Genomic DNA, 17,388 nt, shown 5'->3' with positions numbered 1-17,388 from the left:
AGGAGTCACCTGAGTGGGTCTGTTAAGATTTAATTCTCTATTGTTCTCATTTGCTTCTATGGATAACACAGCCAGTTTCTTAGCTTTACATTGTTGTAAACAGAAGGCTAATGTGAGACACTCCATTCAGCAAGTTCCAGATGACAAATGACTTAGAAGTGCCAGCATGTTTTACCTCCCTTTCAGTCATATTTTCCTACTCATTCTTGTTCCATCCTGGATTTTCTCAGAAGCTCAACTGCTTCTCAGTCTATGGGCCACAGCCAGGATCCCTCCTTAGTACTCTGTCCCCATGCAACCACATGCTTGCTGAAACTGTCCCCACACAAACTGCAATGTCTCAAAGACCAAAAGTCCCAGACTATGGAATCTGTCTTCATGCCAATGCACTTGCTGGGGGGAGGTCCAAATGTCCTCTCCCTTAACTTTCCAATACACACACACACACACACACACACACACACACACACACACACAAACACACACACCATTGTGTGATATGTTACTCATATTTTATTACAGTGTTCCTCTTAATGCAAGGCGTTTTGGAGTCAGTGTCTTAATACGAGGAGGTCGTTCTTGCTTGTTTCCCTGAGGAGTCCACATTAGAATGTACTGAGAGACTATCGTGAACACCACCCACTGACACACATTCAAGATGTTAGTGGTTTTCTTTGCTGCAGTGAACATGGACTAAGGAACACTTGCTCTGCCTGCACAGGTCATAAGCAAGTGTGAACAGAGCCATGCTGCCATCTAGGCAGTGAGGCCATGAGATAAGATGCTGGGACAGACCAGGTGCATCAGAGAACTGGATGGGTCCCAAAAGGACCTTTTAGATTCGGGAATGGAGAGCAGTTGGGTGAAGAACCGACACAATGTACACTGGTTCCAGGTCCTCGGAGGATAGAAAGACAGGTCTCTGCAGTGTGAGCATGTGTCCTAGAAAAGTTTAAAACCTCCCATGCAAGGCTTGAGACACAGAAAGAACCAGAAAGAATATAAACATAGGCACATGTTCGTTTGCTGCAAAGGCCGCTGCAAATATGGGACCAAAGAGGGCTTCAGCTTGGCAATTTGTCTCACAGCGATGCAGACAAGTAAGTGCGGAGGGTGCCATTGTGCCTCCTGCACAAAACTAGGGGAGGGCACATTTAGCTGAGAAGTGTGTGCCCCACAAAAGGCCGTGTGGACAGAGTTGTACAGCCTTAACTGAAAAAGATGACACTATGGGGGACAAAATCGTTCATGGGCTCAGGCCCCAAGTCCTCCTCCCCGGCAACAACAAAACAACCCTATACTCAAGATGTATACAGAAGCTGCGTGCAAACCTAGCCTAGAGAAAATAATGCAAGTGAGATGGAATGATGTAATGCCATTGTGCCTGGACTGTCAAGAGGACAGTCATTTCCAAGTACCACAGTCCCACAGCAGGCCCACAGTAGAATTCAGTGGGAACTGCAGGTATCCGGGCATTCTTGGGGTGTATCCGGGGATTCTTGGCAGTCCTGAAGTATAGACTACGTCTTTGGATGGGCTGTCCTGTGTGGTTACCGTGCCCTTGTCCTTCCAGGGATTTATACCCAGGCTTTCCTGCAGTTGACACCATGAGTGCTTGACTTCCAGCCTCCCTCTCGCTTTTCACCTCCCCAGCCTGGCCACAACTATGGCCACTAGCCAGCATTGCCCACATCAGTGACTTCTCTATATAACGAGGGCCCCCCAGGCCCCTTGAAAGGACCCTCGGATCTACCCAGGAGCTCCAGACAGCCATAGAGGACCATTGGCATTCTTGGAGTGACATGAGCTAGCCTGTTTTCCAAGTCTGACCACCAAAGTATTCACCTGAGCCTCCCACCCATGAACTGAGCCAGAATCGTGCCATGTATTGGTGACTGGGGAGGGGGGGGGGACGAGCAGCCATGGCAGTCATTAAACCCTGAACAGACCATACTATGCAGCTCTCATCCTCAGAGGCCTCTCTGGTCCCATCCCTACTGCAACAAGTCAGAGGGAGGGAGGTGAGATCCTACAAAAGCCAGGCAACCTGAGTGGGGGCAGGTATTGCTGAAGGTCAGGGCTGAGAGCAGGGAAGACTACATCTCATCCAGGGAGCATCTGGGCTTCTGAGGAGATGTCAGGCTGAGGTCCACAGGCTGAGGTGCAGGGCTGCTGGTGAGACTGGGAGGGAGTGGCCTCAGCATACTTTCCCAGGCTGGCTGCTGTCCCAAGGGGGCAGTGACAGGTAGTCCTGATGCTTCAGGGACTTGAAAAACTGAATGGCTGGCACCTGGGGCATGGGCTGGCAAGGAGGCTTCTTGACAGACAGATCCTGGTCTAGGTCCACAATCTCAGGACACAGGCCTGGAGAAGGTGGTTTGCTATGTGGAGAGAGAGAGCCGGGCCCCAGGCCGGGGAGGAAGCAGTAGTCCCCCACCTGCTGAAGAACAAGGAGACCTTCAGGGTGTGGGGACGCTGGGGATACCTCCTCCCTCTGCTCTCCTAGGCTCACTGTGGGGCTACTTGGCACAGGAGGGACAGGACTGCCCAGAGGGGACTGGCGGGGCTGGCTCATGTTTGGCGGGAGCTCCACATAGTCATCAACTTCTGGTGTTGGAAGACCTGGGCTTCCAGGAGGGACCCCAGGCAGTCTGAGACAGAGACTGGGTCTCTGAGCTGAGGGGAACCCTAGAGAGGAGCGCAGAGAGAGAGGCATGGGCCCTGTGGGCAGGGTGAGCACCAGATCTGCAGGAGTGACATAACCAGAGGCCACCACAGGCTCCTCAGGGCCCCCAGAGCTTATGGGCAGAGTCACTGGATTGTCCTTTGGCCCTTGTTCCTCCACCCTCAGCTCAAGTGAGGGGCTGTCCCTCGGTTCCATGGAAGGGCTCTCCGTGGTTCCCAGGCTAGGCTCACACTCTGCATCCACACCCGGGCCCTGGCCCATGGCCTGGGACAGGGGGACCAGCCTCACTTGTCCCCCAGGAGGCAGGCACAGGTACTCCAGGGAGCCTGGCAGTGCTGGCTTCAGGCTCCCACCCGTCTGGGGGTGCACCAGCTGGCCTGGGAGATCAGGCAGGGAGTGGGTCTGGAGAGGCCCCAGATAGGGACCATTGAAGTCAAAGCTGGGTGTCTGCATCTCAGCTCTGCCGGGAGGGATTGGTGGGACTCGCTGGGCATTGGAAGTCTGCTCCATGAGTTCGGATGAGGCAGCTGGAGTTGTGTCAGGCCCGGATGGTGGATCTCGGACAATTTTAGGGTCCTCTATGGTGAGAGGTGACACTTCATTGTCCCCCAAATGTGCACATGACATCCTGTGGGGACAATGGAGATAGAGATGAGAGATGTGGAACTTAGATACTTAAAATGTATCCCCAGAGCAGGTGGGGTTCTCTGGAAGACCTGAGCCCCTGCAGACCTCACAGTGAGCACGAAGGCATGGTAGAGATGGGACCCTGCAAACGACATAGGCACAAGTGCAGTGGCCCAAAGCACCATGTACCCAGGGCTCTGTTCACATCCCTATCCTAGGTTTGGCCCTCATCTTCTGCTCCTAGAAGCCCACTGCCTTCAGGGCTGGGCTCACACAAGCCTGGGTAACATCCATTCCTTCCATCATTCCATCCACAGGGCCACTGATTCTGAATTTCTGAAGGTTTGCACTCTCTGCCACCCTTGAGGCCCCTGCAGGGCGTGGCTTACCAAGGCAGCCTGGCAGGCAGAGGTTTCCCACTTCAGGATGCTGTCTCTGGTCCCTTATCTGTCTCACCCTAACCTGGGAATCAGGAAGTTCTTCCTCAAGTCTACCTGGAGTGCCACTTGCTTCAGTGGGTGTCATCTCCTACCATCTCTTCAGAGGCTCACAGGCTACACTGATGTGCACAATGGGCATGTATCCTCACACAGACTCCCGGAGGGTCAGAACCCAACCACTCACCCCTGTAGCTCAGCAAAATGGTTGCTCCGTGGCCCCTGGAGAGTAAGGTTCTTAGTGGCAAGGGCTGCCATGCTGCTGGGAGACCAGAGTCCTTTACCTCCATCCTAGGAGGGAAACACATTAGTGCCCGTGAATGGGGCACAAATGTTCCTCAGGAAGGAGGGGACATTGGAGGATGGCATGTGTCTATGGTGTCTTCCATGAGCTCCAGACATGGGGAGAATGAATGTCCCCACGGTGGGGCTTGCTCAGGCCTCTGACTCCAAGAAAGCAGTAGGCCTCCAAGGGGCTGACTTCCTTCATATCTCAAGCTCCTGAAGGGATCAGGCCACTCTGTTCCCTAGAGCTTCTTCTCCCATGGCATTGGCGTCTGCCCATAGTCATTGACTCAGGAGAAGATGACAGCCTTGTCCTTCAACTCGGACACCCCTGTCTCAGGACCTGAACCTCTGAGGTCACCCTTGATGCAGCCGGCTCCCCCACCAGCTCAGAGACATCTTGTGCTAGATTCAGGTCCTCTCCTGGAGGCCCTCAGCCTGCTCTCTAACCCCCAGGAGCAGCCCCTCCTGAGCCTTCCTCTGCAAGGGAATGCTCAGTTCTCTCTGTGGCCCAAGGCTGCGCTCAGGGCAGTTTGTGGGACTGCTGCTCCTTAGGTTACCCAAGCAGTTCCAGAGACCCATCCCCTTTAGCCCCACCTACTGGGTCTCCCATCCTTCACCATTGTGACCATGATGGGACAGGGAGCCAGCAGTGGGGCCTTGCTTCCTACCTGGAACAGGAGGCTCTTGCTGGGGTTGGGGATTTTCTCTTTCCACTTCCTGTACAGCCTGGAAGACAGCAGGAAGACCTGTGAATGAGTGGTTCCAGGGACCTCCCCGGCCTGGCCAGTCATGTGTCCATGTATAGAGGGAAAAGTGAAGCCAGAGGATGAGTGACAGAGTGGGAATGGTAGTGTGCCAAGCTGTGCCATCCCTGTGACCCTGGGTCCCGGTGTCCACTTGCCTTGTCCACAGTCTGCACTTACCTGTACCCATAGACACAGCCAAAGCGGAAGGCCAGGAGCAAGATGAGGATGAGGAGGACCAGGATGATGACCATCCCCCATGTGGGCATCACTTGCTCGATGAGAGGGAGAAGGAACATTAGTTGGGAGGCTCAGGATAAAGGCTAAGGGAGCAGGCCCTCTGTGAGGAAGGCTGGATACCCCGGGAAGAAGCGATGGGTTTGAACCCATGTCTCAGTGTGTGCAAGTTCTGCCCTAAGCAGGAGCAGCAAGTACCCAGAGGGGACTGCCTGCCCTTGGTAACTGAGGAGACTCCCTGGAGGAAGCAGCATGGGCCATGGCCTCCTGGTCCATGGAGGGTCAGAGGAGATGGACAGTGTGTCAGTAGAGGGTCCCTTCTGGCAGCACACTGGCCTTCCTGACCTAGGGCTGTAGGCCCCCTTCCCATCTCATTTCTCCAGCCTTCCTTCTGCCTGGCTGACTGTCACCCTGAGACTCCCCCTTCCCCATGGTCTGTCTACCATGAGGAATGCTTTCCACCACCTCCCGCCTCCTTTGGTGTCTTTAACTTCCCTAGACCTTGCCTTGCACAGTGTGTGTTCAGGAAGTCACCGTGGAAATGTGAGGGTTGAATGCAAAGTTCATGGCAAGAGAAATGGGCAGGACCAATGGATGCCACCAACCTCCCAACCACAGGCACTTATGTGTATGTATAGCTAGTGTAGCTTTGCTGCCATGGTAACGAGAATCTCAGAGTGACTATGATGGCTGCCAGAAAGTCTAATACACCAAGTGCTCTATAACTAGAGGCCTAAGCCCCAACTGAAAGGAAGAGCAACAGTGATACAGAACCTCTCCTCTTCGAAGTCCCCATGCACAGTGTCATATATACCAATTGTCATTTCCCCGCACAGACACAGGGAGAGGGAGACCAGGGTAGAATGGGTGTAGAACCCTCCTTGCTCTATCCCATGGGACTGTCCCAGGAGTGTGGTGATGGCCAAGGGACATACCCCATTCAGTGGTCCAGGTGTACTCTTTGCTCCACTCACTCCAGATCCCATCGTAGTCAGGGAGGGTCTTGACTCTCACCCTAGCCATGTATGTGGTGGACGGCAGCAGCTGCGGCAAGACCATGCTGTGTGCACGATCTAGGTTCTCTGTCTTGGTGACCTGCAGTGGCAGATGTGTTGAAGTTCTAGTCCAGTCCAGGACCCCTGTGCAGAGCCTCCTGCAATCAACCATTGTAGTGTCCCAGATGCCAACTCTTCCAGCACTGACAGACACACCCAGGCTCATGCCCAATCTCTCTTCATCCCCTGCTTTGTCTGATATGCTGCTGTGGCCTAAATTGTATCTGATCTAGTACAGCCTAAATTTGTCTGGTAGTGGTTTTCTTGGTCCTAGGCCATGAGTTGGGTATTGTGATGGTCGTGGAGGTGTTGGTGGTGTTGGTGGTGGAGGTGGAGGTGTTGGTGTTGGTGTTGGTGGTGGAGGTGGTGGAGGTGGTGGAGGTGGTGGAGGTGGTGGAGGTGGTGGAGGTGGTGGTGGTGGTGGTGGTGGTGGTGGTGGTGGCAGTGGTTGTTTTGGTGGTTTTGGTGTTGTTGTTGGTGGTGGTGGTGGCGGTGGTGGTGGTTGTTTTGGTGGTTTTGGTGGTGGTGGTGTCACGCCTGGCCTTCTCATGACTCACTTTGACCCCCCTCCTGTATCGGTTTCCCCATTACCTCTCTGAATAGCCTTTCTTTGGTCTTTGTGGGGACCCACCCTGGATCTAGATCCAGACCTCTCTGCAACTAGGTATATGCTGGGCAGGACCTGCCCTGAGCAGTAGCTTGGGCCTTAGCATTTGCACTATTGGCTCAGATCTAGTTCCTGGGAGGAAATACAGCCAGACCTTGGTGATCATTGATACCTTCATTCCAGGTACCTCTGTTGCCCTATTCTGTCTCTTCCCCCTCAGCTCAAGGGCAGCACTTGTCATGGACAGTGTCATGTCACTTATATGAGCCTGAATCCTTCATCAAGAAAAGGGACAGTCACCTGTCAATTATGTGGGTCCTTGGGCATAGGGGTCAGGCTCCTGGAAAAGGCTTTCTTTTGTGTTCTCTCTTTCCTTTTCTCCATGTCCCTTACTTCCCCCTAGATTCTGGAACTCACCTCCCAGCTCTCCAGTTTACTCTTGTACTGGACCTGGAATTTGTGCTCAATGTGAGGATAGGATATTTTTTTAGTTTCCCAACGCAGGTTGTAGCTTTCTCCGTCCTTGGTTACATTGAGAGTTGGAGGGTCCATCTGGACTGGAGGGGGGGGAGATTTCAGGAAATGTCATGGGATCCTCCCTCCAGCAGAGTGTTCCCCATTATCCAAGATGGTCCCAGGTGCTCTCTCCCCTACACCTTTCTCCCCAATCCCCAGTCACATTGACTCTTTAGAACTCTGTGGTGGTTTGAATGAGAATGGCCCCCATAGGCTCATATGTTTGAATACTTGGTCCCTAGTTGATGGAACTATTTGGGAAGGATTAGGAAGTGTGGCCTTGTTGGAGGAGGTGTGTCATTGGATGTGGGCTTTGAGTCTTACACTGCCTCTGGGTTGTGGTTCAAGATGTGGGCCTGGTGGTTCACACCCTTAGTTCTAGCACTTTGGAGGCAGAAGCAAGGGTATTTCTGCTAGTTTGATGCCAGCATGTTCTACAAAGCTAATGCCAGAGCTAAACAGAGAAACCCTGTCTTGAAAAAAAAAACAACCAAACAAACAAACAAACAAAACAGATGTTCTGCAGCTGCTTCTCCAGCTTCCTTCCCCTTTTGATGTCCCCTCCTGCTCTGCCATCATGGACTCTGGCCCTCTGAAACCATAATCCCAAAGTAAATTCTCTTTTACAAATTTCCTTGGTGATGATGTCTGGCAACAATACCTAGCTTGTCCCTGGCTAAGTGCCTGAGGTTAGCTTCCATTGTGAGTTGGCCCAAAGTTTGGTGCTTCTTCTAGTGTTGAATATCAGGAGAAAAAAGGAGCCAGTGACTCCCTACCTAGGTCCAGAGACTGTTCCATGCCCTGGGCAATGCACTCATTTTGTGGGAATCCCTTGCACTACTCTCTCCCTTCCCCTGTGTATACTCTAACTTCCCCATTTTACACATGGGAAAGCTAGGCCGCAGAACTTCTATAGATAAGGACTGAGCAGTGGACAGCTTGTGTCTCCACTGTCCTGTGTCAGTCACTCCCCTCTTCTGCTTGAGTGACCCTGGGAGTTGCCTGAAGTCAGGATAGGCTTGTAAGTTCTTGCTATTCTAAAAACATCCCCACATACACCCACGGTGCCTGAATTAGTCCTTCATATATACTTGGATGAGTATGTGCCCACCACACAGTGGCCAAACTGAAAGTAGGAGACCTTTGGTGGCAGTCCAGCCCACTTGGCCAGCAGACCCCAAACTGAGACATGACCATGTGTTCAGGCTTTCTCATGTAGACATGCTGTACATTCTGAGAGACATGGGCAACTTAAATTAAGTCTTGCAGTCATGCTGAGATTCTCTCTGCCCATCAGACAAAAGAATCATAACTTGATGGCTTCAGAGGGCTTTTACAAAAATAATGTGGGTGACTATAATACACAGAGGAGATCTCTTGAATCAGAGGAATCCCTTTTCCAGAGGGAGGACACAAAGAAAAATGCTGCATGTGAACTCAGGTGACAAAGAGATTGGCTGCCATAGGTGGCACACATCACTAGTTGGATGGAAAGCCTCCCATGTTTCAGGGTCCTGGCCATGTGCCAGGAGGTGTGACAAGGATCTGAGAGAGCCATCTGCTGGAACACACTGCTTCCCTGGCACAAAAGTAAAGCATAGAGCAGAGTTTGAGAAGTGAGAACATTAGTTGGAGGAGAAGGCTGGAAACCTCAGAGGGAAAAGATAGTTACAGGGTAGTCGTCCAAAGGAGGGACAAGTGTGCCACTGAGAGGACTTCCTCAGAGGAAGGGAAGGGGGACAAGTTTCAAGTGCCACACTTCTGAGGTGAGACGTGTGGACTGCAGCAGAGTGAGTTACAAGTGGGCTGTGGCTTCCCTGGATCCTCTCTCTCCCCCAACTCTCTGCCTCTTTCTACCTCTGCCACTCCCTCTCTCTGTTGCACATGCCTGCATGTGGGTGTGGGTGCCTATAAACAGGCTTCCAGAAGCAATAGAAAGATGTCTCCGGACCATTCTCAGTGTCATATTCCCTTAAGACAGGAGTTCTTACTGAACCTGGATCCCAGGTTGGTAGCCAGAAAGTCCCATCGATCTTCCTGTCTCTTGCCAGGTGCATATGAGCACACTCACATTTTCATGTGGGTGCAGGGATTCAAACTCAGGTACCCCTGCTGCTTCATCAATCACTCTTACCTATTGAGACACATTCCTAATCCCAGAATACTCATTTTCTCACTTTGAGTCACTGTTCTGAAAATCTTTGAAAGTGATAAACGGCAAAGACTCTGAAGAGATCCCTGAGTTTTGGGGGGTGACACAATAGACCACTACAGTCTTTGGAACTGGGCAGAGGCAGGACAAACTCACTGTGTCTATAGCTCTTGATGAATTTTCCTTGTTTCCGCAGCTGAACAGAGACTGTGTACTGGCTGTGTGCACTGGGGTTGGACACGGTCAGACTGCAGTGGTAGCGGGTATAGAGGCTATCCTGCAGCTCCTTCACCACCGGGGAGCATTCCTTCTCCCTGGAGAGCATAGTTGAGCTGAGAGCAGGGTCAGGGGAGGGTCAGTTCAGGCTAAGACCTCATAGAGCAACAGCCCTGAGGATCAGAAGAAGCAGGGCCAAGGGAAGGGGACACTCACGGAGCAGCTGGGATGGATCTGTAGAAGAGCCCAAAGGAAGCAGAGGCTGTCATCAGGGTCCTCACCTCCCAGGAGCAGGTGAGGGACTGGATGCCATCGAAGAAGCACTGTAGGTTTTGAGGCTGAGCCTTGTCCCCTGTGGGGATACATCGGCCCTCAGTCACTCCATCCTCAACCTTTCCCTAGGTTGGGACACTAGGTGACTCACAAGAAGAGGGGTTTATGTCAGCAGAACCTGGCTGTGGACATCAGCCACCTCTGCACTGAACCTGCCTGCCATGTGTCCCCAGCTTGGAAAGACACAGGTACCTCTGCCCCAACTTGGGAGAGGGGGCCATGTCTAAATATTGAGTGTTGGGATGAACACAGGGACACAGGCGATGCTACACACTGCTCAACACTTGCTAACACACAAGGCCTAGGCTTCTGCTCTTGCTGTCATGATGTCGCTGTCATGCACAGAACATACGTGGGGTCATAGAGCTAAGAGTGTGTGAGATAGAGTGGCCCACGTGGAATACTGGCGACACAGGCATGGTGGGAAGTGTTGATGACAAGGTAGGGCAGATGCTGCAGCCTCAGGTGGAGACTAAGTCTCCACTGTCTGGGCTCCTAAGGGGAGCACTTCCTATGGGCCCCATTACCTGGCTGGGAATCCCAATGCACCTCAGGGCTCCATCTGCTGGGCCTTCCAGACAAGGTTGAGCCTGGGGACAGCCGGGTTCGCACACGGGCCACATAGGTGTTGCTGGGTAGGAGCAGCTTTGGCTCCAGAGTGGCCCACAAGTTGCTGGTGTGGAGGCTGGGTGCATCCTGTGGAGACAGGGGAGCTGAAGGAGGAGCTTTCTAGGTCATTCCACAAGGCTGGCATGGATGGTTCAGGGTCCTACCTCCCAGGAGTCCTGAAGACGCTTGTAAGACACCTCAAACTGTAAGTCCTCTTGTGACAGCCAGGGGACCCAGGCATCCCCAAGGGGCATACTCCACTTCAGCAGGAAGTGGTCCCCCGAGGGGCTGATGTTGATGTCCTTGGGAGGTGGTGGCTGCACTACAGAGGAGGGAGCAGAAGGGTTGTGAGGGTTGCATGTTGGGGGACCTGTGGCTTTCTGGGCACCACTAGGGCCCAGGTGCAGTGCTGACCCCATCAGCTGATGACCAAGAAAAAGACCTCAGGGCCCTGCCTCTGCAGCATCCCACATGGAACCTGACAACCTGGGTACCACATTTGACAGCAGTTCGGCCTGACAGGGCCTGAACATTCCAATTCCATTCAAGGGGGCCTCCTCCTGCTCTGATTGCACTGTGGCCTTCCTTCCAGCAGAGGGCGCAGGGAGCCAGCCACGCCTGCTCCACTCCTGCTGCCTACTCTCTCCAACCTCAGGTGCCTGGTGTTGGTCACTGCCCAGAAGAAGTGGCATCTCTCCTGGTGACTCTCTTGGACTCCTGTCCCCAGACAGAACCCCATGTCCCTCTTCTTACTTCACCACAGCTCATTGTAACTCCCATCCCTGCCTTGTCACTGCTGGGGAAGTTTACAGTTTTCTGTCCCCCTTCCCTAAGTGAAGGTTTGACATGAGGCTGCCTGTATCTCATGTTCTCCCTGGCATTGTCCATTCTTTTGCACTTGATGTTTCTTATGGGCAGTGAACGTGTCCGGGTTTCCAGCATGTCACATTCTCTCCCCCCCTGCCCGCCCCCCACCTGTCAGCCTTTGCACTTGTGGTTTCCTGGCCTTGAAGGAAGGACTCAGCAGGAAAACTCCTCCATGAATCCTGGGAAGCCCTTCCTGATTGCCAGAGCCCTCTGCCTTCTGTCCCTTCATGTGGTAGCTGGCTCCTGTGTGTCTCCCAACCCTTCATCGTGAAGCTCTGAGGCCGCCAGGAGGAAGGACTGTCTCAGACACCAGAGGCATTCATTTGACAAAAGCTCTCAACCTAGCATTGTTGGAGGACAAACAGGACCCGTGGTGTCCCCCTAAGAGCCTGACACATGCTTGGGCTTAGAGCTTCCTCTTTGCCTGTAATGCTGGAGACAGGACTTCATTGTCCCTAAGCAATCCTCACAGATGATCATTGGCTCCACCTAAGGCCATGCTGTAGCAATGGGCCTCATGGACATGCTGCACACCCCCGGGGTTCAGGGAGATAGTGACAAGCCTGGATCTGAATCAGAAGTGTTGAAAGTGCATGGCAATGTGACCTTTCATGGCCCTCCCTGCTCCACAGTGATCCTTTGGCACTACTGTGTATTTTTTAGCCTCCACCATAGGGTAAGGTGGTTCAGCCTTGAGACAAGACAAGGACCAGAGTTCTGTCACCTGAAAAATCCTACCGGAGTCACAGGCTTGGCTCCTCCTAGAGGAGACTTGGGGCTTGGGGGTTGGCAGAAACATCTAGGACAGGAGGAACCTGGGGCAGAGGCCTCACATCACATCATATCTGAACAGGACAGGATCCCTAAATCTGGGAGAAAGTCACTCTAGGCCATCTCTAGTAGCCCACCCACTCTTGCACATTCTGTATAGGCGGGACCCCTGCTCCTCACCATGCTGTGCCAATGGAACCGCGAGCTTGATGCCCACGTCCCGATCTGGCCGGAATGAGTAGAAGTCTTCATCTGCAATGCTGAACCTTGTGTAGGGGATGACACACCTTCTGGGCACACAATGGTGGGGGGACGGACACTCTGACCACAGGAGATCTTCACTGAGGCTGCAGGACACTGCATAGTTCCTGCCAGTGAACATTTCATTAGCTCCTACTACATGCCTGCTTTATCCAAGGTCAGCACAGGCAGTGACAGCACACACACACACACACACACACACACACACACACACACACACACACAAATTCACATATATACACAGAAACAGAGACACAAATACACACAGGGAAACATATACCCACAGACAAACATATACCCACATATACATATGTACACAACACACATACTCTGAGACATACAGAACATAAACAGTACAAACACAGAGAGATGTATATACACTCAAAGACATCCACACAGAGACACATGTACACATACACAATAGAGATACACAGACACACACACACATACATAGCAGGGACACACAGACACAAACATGCACACATATCTTTACAAGCAGGAAGCACCCTGATGATAACAGGCACACAGGAAACCACTCATTAACATAAGTCTTATGAGAACAGGTTGAATAGGATCAACCTATATAGGATGAGGAGCCTATTTGGCTGTGAGAACAGTTGGACTCACTGCATGTGTAATATGGGCAGAATCTCCAAGGACTTGGGAAAAAGGAGGCAGTTTCTGCAGCTGGCTGAATGCAGCAAATGCAGAGTCCCTGGGGCTGCCATCAAGCCTGTAACCAGAATATAGAGTGGAGTGTGTGTGCAGCTAGGGTCCAGTTATTCAGCAGGCTCAAAGTGCTCACGAGAAATATGAGTGCAACCCAGAAGGAGCCTAAAAAGCCTCTGGCTTTAAGGGCTTTTAGGTGACTGTGAAAATGGCTGAATTGGCAGTCACAGCACAGAGCACTATGTACATCTTGGTATTCCACGAGCTTTGCTGTAGATAGGACCTCTGATCAAGGCCATAAAAAAGGTCAAGATCAATGTCTAACTGAAGTTATTCTGCTCTCTCCCCCTCTCTGTATCTCCAGCTGCAAGGTTAACTATCCTTGAGAAAGTAAACTAAAGAGACAGGGCCATAAAACCCCAGGAGAAAACTTGCAGAGTAGTAGCAAGAAATCTAGCAGAGTGACTGTATTGAGGGTAAACATTTGAAAGAAGTAGTTGTTTTCTAGAAATGCTTAGATCTTGAAGAAACCATTGTAGAAGAAAACAGTGATTGTTTTCTATTAGCTCTGTTTTCTATATTTCAGAAGGAGCCTTATAGTCTGGCTTTATCAAAAGAAATTCCTGGAACACCTGGAACATTATTGAGGACTGCTAAAAGTGCACAGTGAGAACTGAGATTGCGAGGGTATGATGTTTCCCTTCCCCAGACTTAGATTAGATCAGGGGTAGGTTATGAGGAGTTTATTTTAAGAAAGAATTTTGTGTTCCAAATATGCTTCTGCATTGCTGGTAGGGGTTCAGTCCATCAGAGACAGTTCATCCCTTCTGCCTCAGAGCCTGATTACACACACACACACACACACACACACACACACACACACACACACACACACAGAGAGAGAGAGAGAGAGAGAGAGAGAGAGAGAGAGAGAGAGAGAGAGAGAGAGAGAGAGAGAGAGAACCTTACAGATTAATACTATCTCTCTAGATGTGCAGCACACAGGACAGCCAATGACCCAATGACCATATCATTGCAGCATGTGTGTCTGAAACCCAGATCACACTGAAACTTATGACTGCTTGGTAGCTGCCTCAAACCCACCTGAGACCAAAAGAACCTTCTCCCCAAGACGCTACAGAAGGCATACACTTGTGACTCCAATGCAGGGTGGTGTCTGGCTACTCTTTCCCTGGAAACTTGTTTAGATTGTATACTTGTCTGTCAGTCCTTTCCCTGACCCTAACAACTTGTCCCCGAGTGTTGGATTTCATGCTGCAAGCCAAACAGTCTTGAGCCCTGCTACAAGGATTGTAGGTTCTGTTGTGTGTTTGTCAATAGCGAGCATGCAGGGAATTGTGACTGAGGGAAGGGACACTTGTTTCAGTGCAGGATTCGTCAGATTTCACTGAGTAAGTGAAAGACTTAGGGTGGACAGACTTAGAGTGATGGAACAGGGACATGGCACCACCCTGGTGATTGTAAATCGTCTGGATGGTGGTGGTGTCCATGTTGGTCAGACCTGCACCTCACTGGGAGACAAACTTAGCAGTGTCACTGAGAAGCAGGAATTTTAGAGCAGCCATCTCAGTCATTAATCAACTACCATTTCCTCCCAGGTAATGAAGCCAGGGATGGAGATGGAGACAAGAGCAGAATTTGGCTCATGGCATTGGACTAGACATGGTCATTCTCACCCGAGAGTCTATGCCCATGACCTGGGGTGGGTTCTCCAAAGACTGCATATAGATAAGAGGCCAGGGTCGCATTTAGAAACCTCCCACTCTACAGTGCACAGAGGAGAAAGGGGGAGCCAAGAGAACAGCAGTTACTAGAGACAACAAGTGAGTATGGTGGCTGGGAGTCAAGTGAAGGAGATCAACAAGAGTTGGTGGATGAATGTCCAGGCTTGGCCATTTGACTTGGGGTATTTCTGAGCAGCAGGTGTCGTTTGGTTCCTTTGGAGACAGCCAAAATCTGGGGGGAGTGGCAGTGTGTTTTAAGCCAAGAAATATTGGAAAGACATTGGGGACTGTGGGTTCCTTAGAGGGGGGCTGTGATAAGGAGCTGACAAGAGACAGGGCAGGATGCTCAGGGCAGGAGAGCCCTGGTGGGGCAGCCACTGCAGGTGTTGGGGATAGTGGTGGCACATCCTTGGTGATGCCGGGGGTGGAGAGCTGTTGGTGGCAGCAAGGTCCTTGTGCTGCTGTACCAATGGACTCAGTGGTACTCACTTTTCTAGCTTGCGGTAGAGAGTCATGTTAATGAGTCTCTGGGCATCTTCTGTGTCAGCCCAGCTGCAGATGATGCGTTCAGTGTAGTCATTGTAGCACTGCAGAGTCTGCAGAGGGACAGTTTCTGAAGAAGAGAAGCAGGAGAGTCACCACCTTCCCTCCAGGTGTCCCCAGTCCATCAACTCTGGGTTTTATTTCTGTGGTTTTGTTTTGTCTTTCTGAGACAAGGATTTACTGTGTGACCCTGCTGGCCATAAACTTGCTATATAGAGCAGGCTGGCCTGCATCTCCCAGAGATTCTCCTGCTTGTGTCTTCTGATTGCTGGGATTAAAGGCATGCACCATGAAGCCCTGGTTCCTACAGCTCTTTTAATCAGCCACACCTCCAGCTTCCTGCTGATAGCCATCAACCAGGTGACCAAATAGTTGGAGGGCCTTAACCTGGAGGGGCTGTGTTGGGGCCACTTCTCTTCTGTCAGGAACATGAGACTCCAGTGGATTCTCAGCTGTGACTGTTACCTGTGCTGCACACACCCTCACTGTCTAAGAGCATTGCTGGGACCTCTCATATTGTCAGAGGTGTCACTTGGCAGGATAGACTTTCATGGCCTGGACTCAGCTGCCATCTCCCCATCCAGGGTCCTGATACACTGAGCCTTGACCTCTGAACCTGGAAGTGGTCAAGAGCACGTGGCTCCCACATTGTCATGGAAGAAGTCTAAAGTGCACTAGGACACTCTTCCAGCTTCAGAGGCCTCTAATTTGTCCAAAGGGCCTGCGAGGAGGAAGCAGAGAAAAAACTGGCTCATTGGAGGTTGGGGCTTTGAGAGCTACATTGAGCAATATGTGCAAAGGGACACCAATGGGCTAGATAATCCAGGAACAGGCAAGGATGAGGAGGAAGATGGAGAACAGGGAAGACAGGGACCCAGGGGAGCCCTGAGGGAGGGAAAGGTGGATGCAGTAGACAAAGGAGGGCAGAGATGGATACAGCAGCTAATAAGGCTGGTGGTCTGAGAGTTTCTGGGAATTTGGTGGGTGTGGCTCCTGCCTGACTCAATTAAAAGATGGATGAAAAGGAAGGGGCCTTCAGACTTACCTTGTGCCTCTGTCACACCAGGTCTCCAGCAGAGAGCCACCAGGGCCATGTAGAGCAGCCCCCAGGTCAGTGCCATCTGCGGATCCATTTTGGGACTTCAGGTGGCTGTCCAGGTGGGCAGTAGCTAGGAGCAGTGTGGTGTCCTCATTGTTCCGGGGTTCTGTGTTGCTGCCTGGCTGGAGATTGGACCACACTGGTGTTACAGATCTTATGAGTCTTTACTCATGGCCTGCACCCTCTGAGACTGTAGAAGCATGTGTAGACTGAGAGCTGCCCAGAACTCTGCTGATGCTGAGTGGCCAGAGACAAGCAAGAGGCCCTGATGTGTGGTGTCCCATGACTGTTCTGTTCCCTTTAGCCACATTGGCCTAAAGCATGACTATGGGATAGATGGGACTGATGGCCTCAAAGGCATCAGGTCCTCTTAATACCATGGGGCAGTGCCAGAGTTCAAAGTGCTTAACTTGAACCTGGCCACACAGAGGAGCTGAGACCAACACCTTTGATGGACTCAGGTGTGATCACTGTCTTAACTTTGTCTACACACACACACACACACACACACACACACACACACACACACACACACCCTTGTTCTCTAGCCATGCATGGTCTGCTGCTCTCCACCACCTCTGCTCTATTTAGCATTAGTTCTCCCACAGGCCCCTCTGCTTCCCAGTTCCCCTTTCTCTGAAGCCTGGGGATTTCCTCCTTTTCACTAAGTTCACCTGGGAAGTACCAGAGGAGCAGAGCATTTGCTGTGGTCTCTACTCCTACAAGGTTATTTGAAATGTTAGTCAACATACACAGCACTCACACCTCTGTCCATCTATAGTCTGTCAATATATCTGCCTACCTTTGTATCTATAAATTATTCATCTATCTACCCCTCCTTCCATCTATGTTTGTACACATGTGTCCATTTTCCTATCCATCCATGTGTATGTGTCTTATATCTATGTCTGTCTACCATTCATGTTA

The 17,388-nt window shown here is 51.5% G+C and overlaps 1 protein-coding gene across 2 annotated transcripts; it reads right to left on the bottom strand.

The window, feature by feature from the left end:
• Nucleotides 1-2,047: 2,047 nt before the first annotated feature.
• On the bottom strand, nucleotides 2,048-16,495 carry LOC113831896 (cytokine receptor common subunit beta). 2 transcript variants are annotated; one of them, XM_035439179.1, is made up of 13 exons: nucleotides 16,408-16,495; nucleotides 15,309-15,432; nucleotides 12,325-12,512; nucleotides 10,671-10,828; nucleotides 10,425-10,593; nucleotides 9,781-9,916; nucleotides 9,505-9,662; nucleotides 7,098-7,237; nucleotides 5,954-6,113; nucleotides 4,962-5,052; nucleotides 4,707-4,764; nucleotides 3,938-4,041; nucleotides 2,048-3,314 (listed from the first exon to the last, which is right to left on the bottom strand). In XM_035439179.1, the coding sequence occupies exons 1-13, from the start codon at nucleotides 16,493-16,495 to the stop codon at nucleotides 2,198-2,200; spliced, it is 2,691 nt and encodes an 896-aa protein (XP_035295070.1). In that variant the 3' UTR covers nucleotides 2,048-2,197. The 2 variants fall into 2 exon arrangements, with proteins under 2 accessions (XP_035295070.1, XP_035295071.1); XM_035439180.1 differs by lacking the exons at nucleotides 10,425-10,593; nucleotides 10,671-10,828.
• Between the last annotated feature and the right edge of the window lie 893 nt (nucleotides 16,496-17,388).

The sequence above is a fragment of the Cricetulus griseus genome, chromosome 2 (genome assembly GCF_003668045.3).
Source record: "Cricetulus griseus strain 17A/GY chromosome 2, alternate assembly CriGri-PICRH-1.0, whole genome shotgun sequence".
NCBI lineage: Eukaryota > Metazoa > Chordata > Mammalia > Rodentia > Cricetidae > Cricetulus > Cricetulus griseus.
This window is presented reverse-complemented; position numbering and strand designations above follow the sequence as displayed.

Excerpts from the sequence above, each read along its gene's own strand:
- LOC113831896 (XM_035439179.1), bottom strand. The coding sequence starts at position 16,495 with ATGGATCCGCAGATGGCACTGACCTGGGGGCTGCTCTACATGGCCCTG. Across the intron at positions 9,663-9,780 it reads AGATCCATCCCAGCTGCTCC|GGAGAAGGAATGCTCCCCGG; the intron begins GTGAGTGTCCCC and ends TATGCTCTCCAG. Across the intron at positions 6,114-7,097 it reads GTAAACTGGAGAGCTGGGAG|GTCACCAAGACAGAGAACCT; the intron begins GTGAGTTCCAGA and ends CTGCCACTGCAG.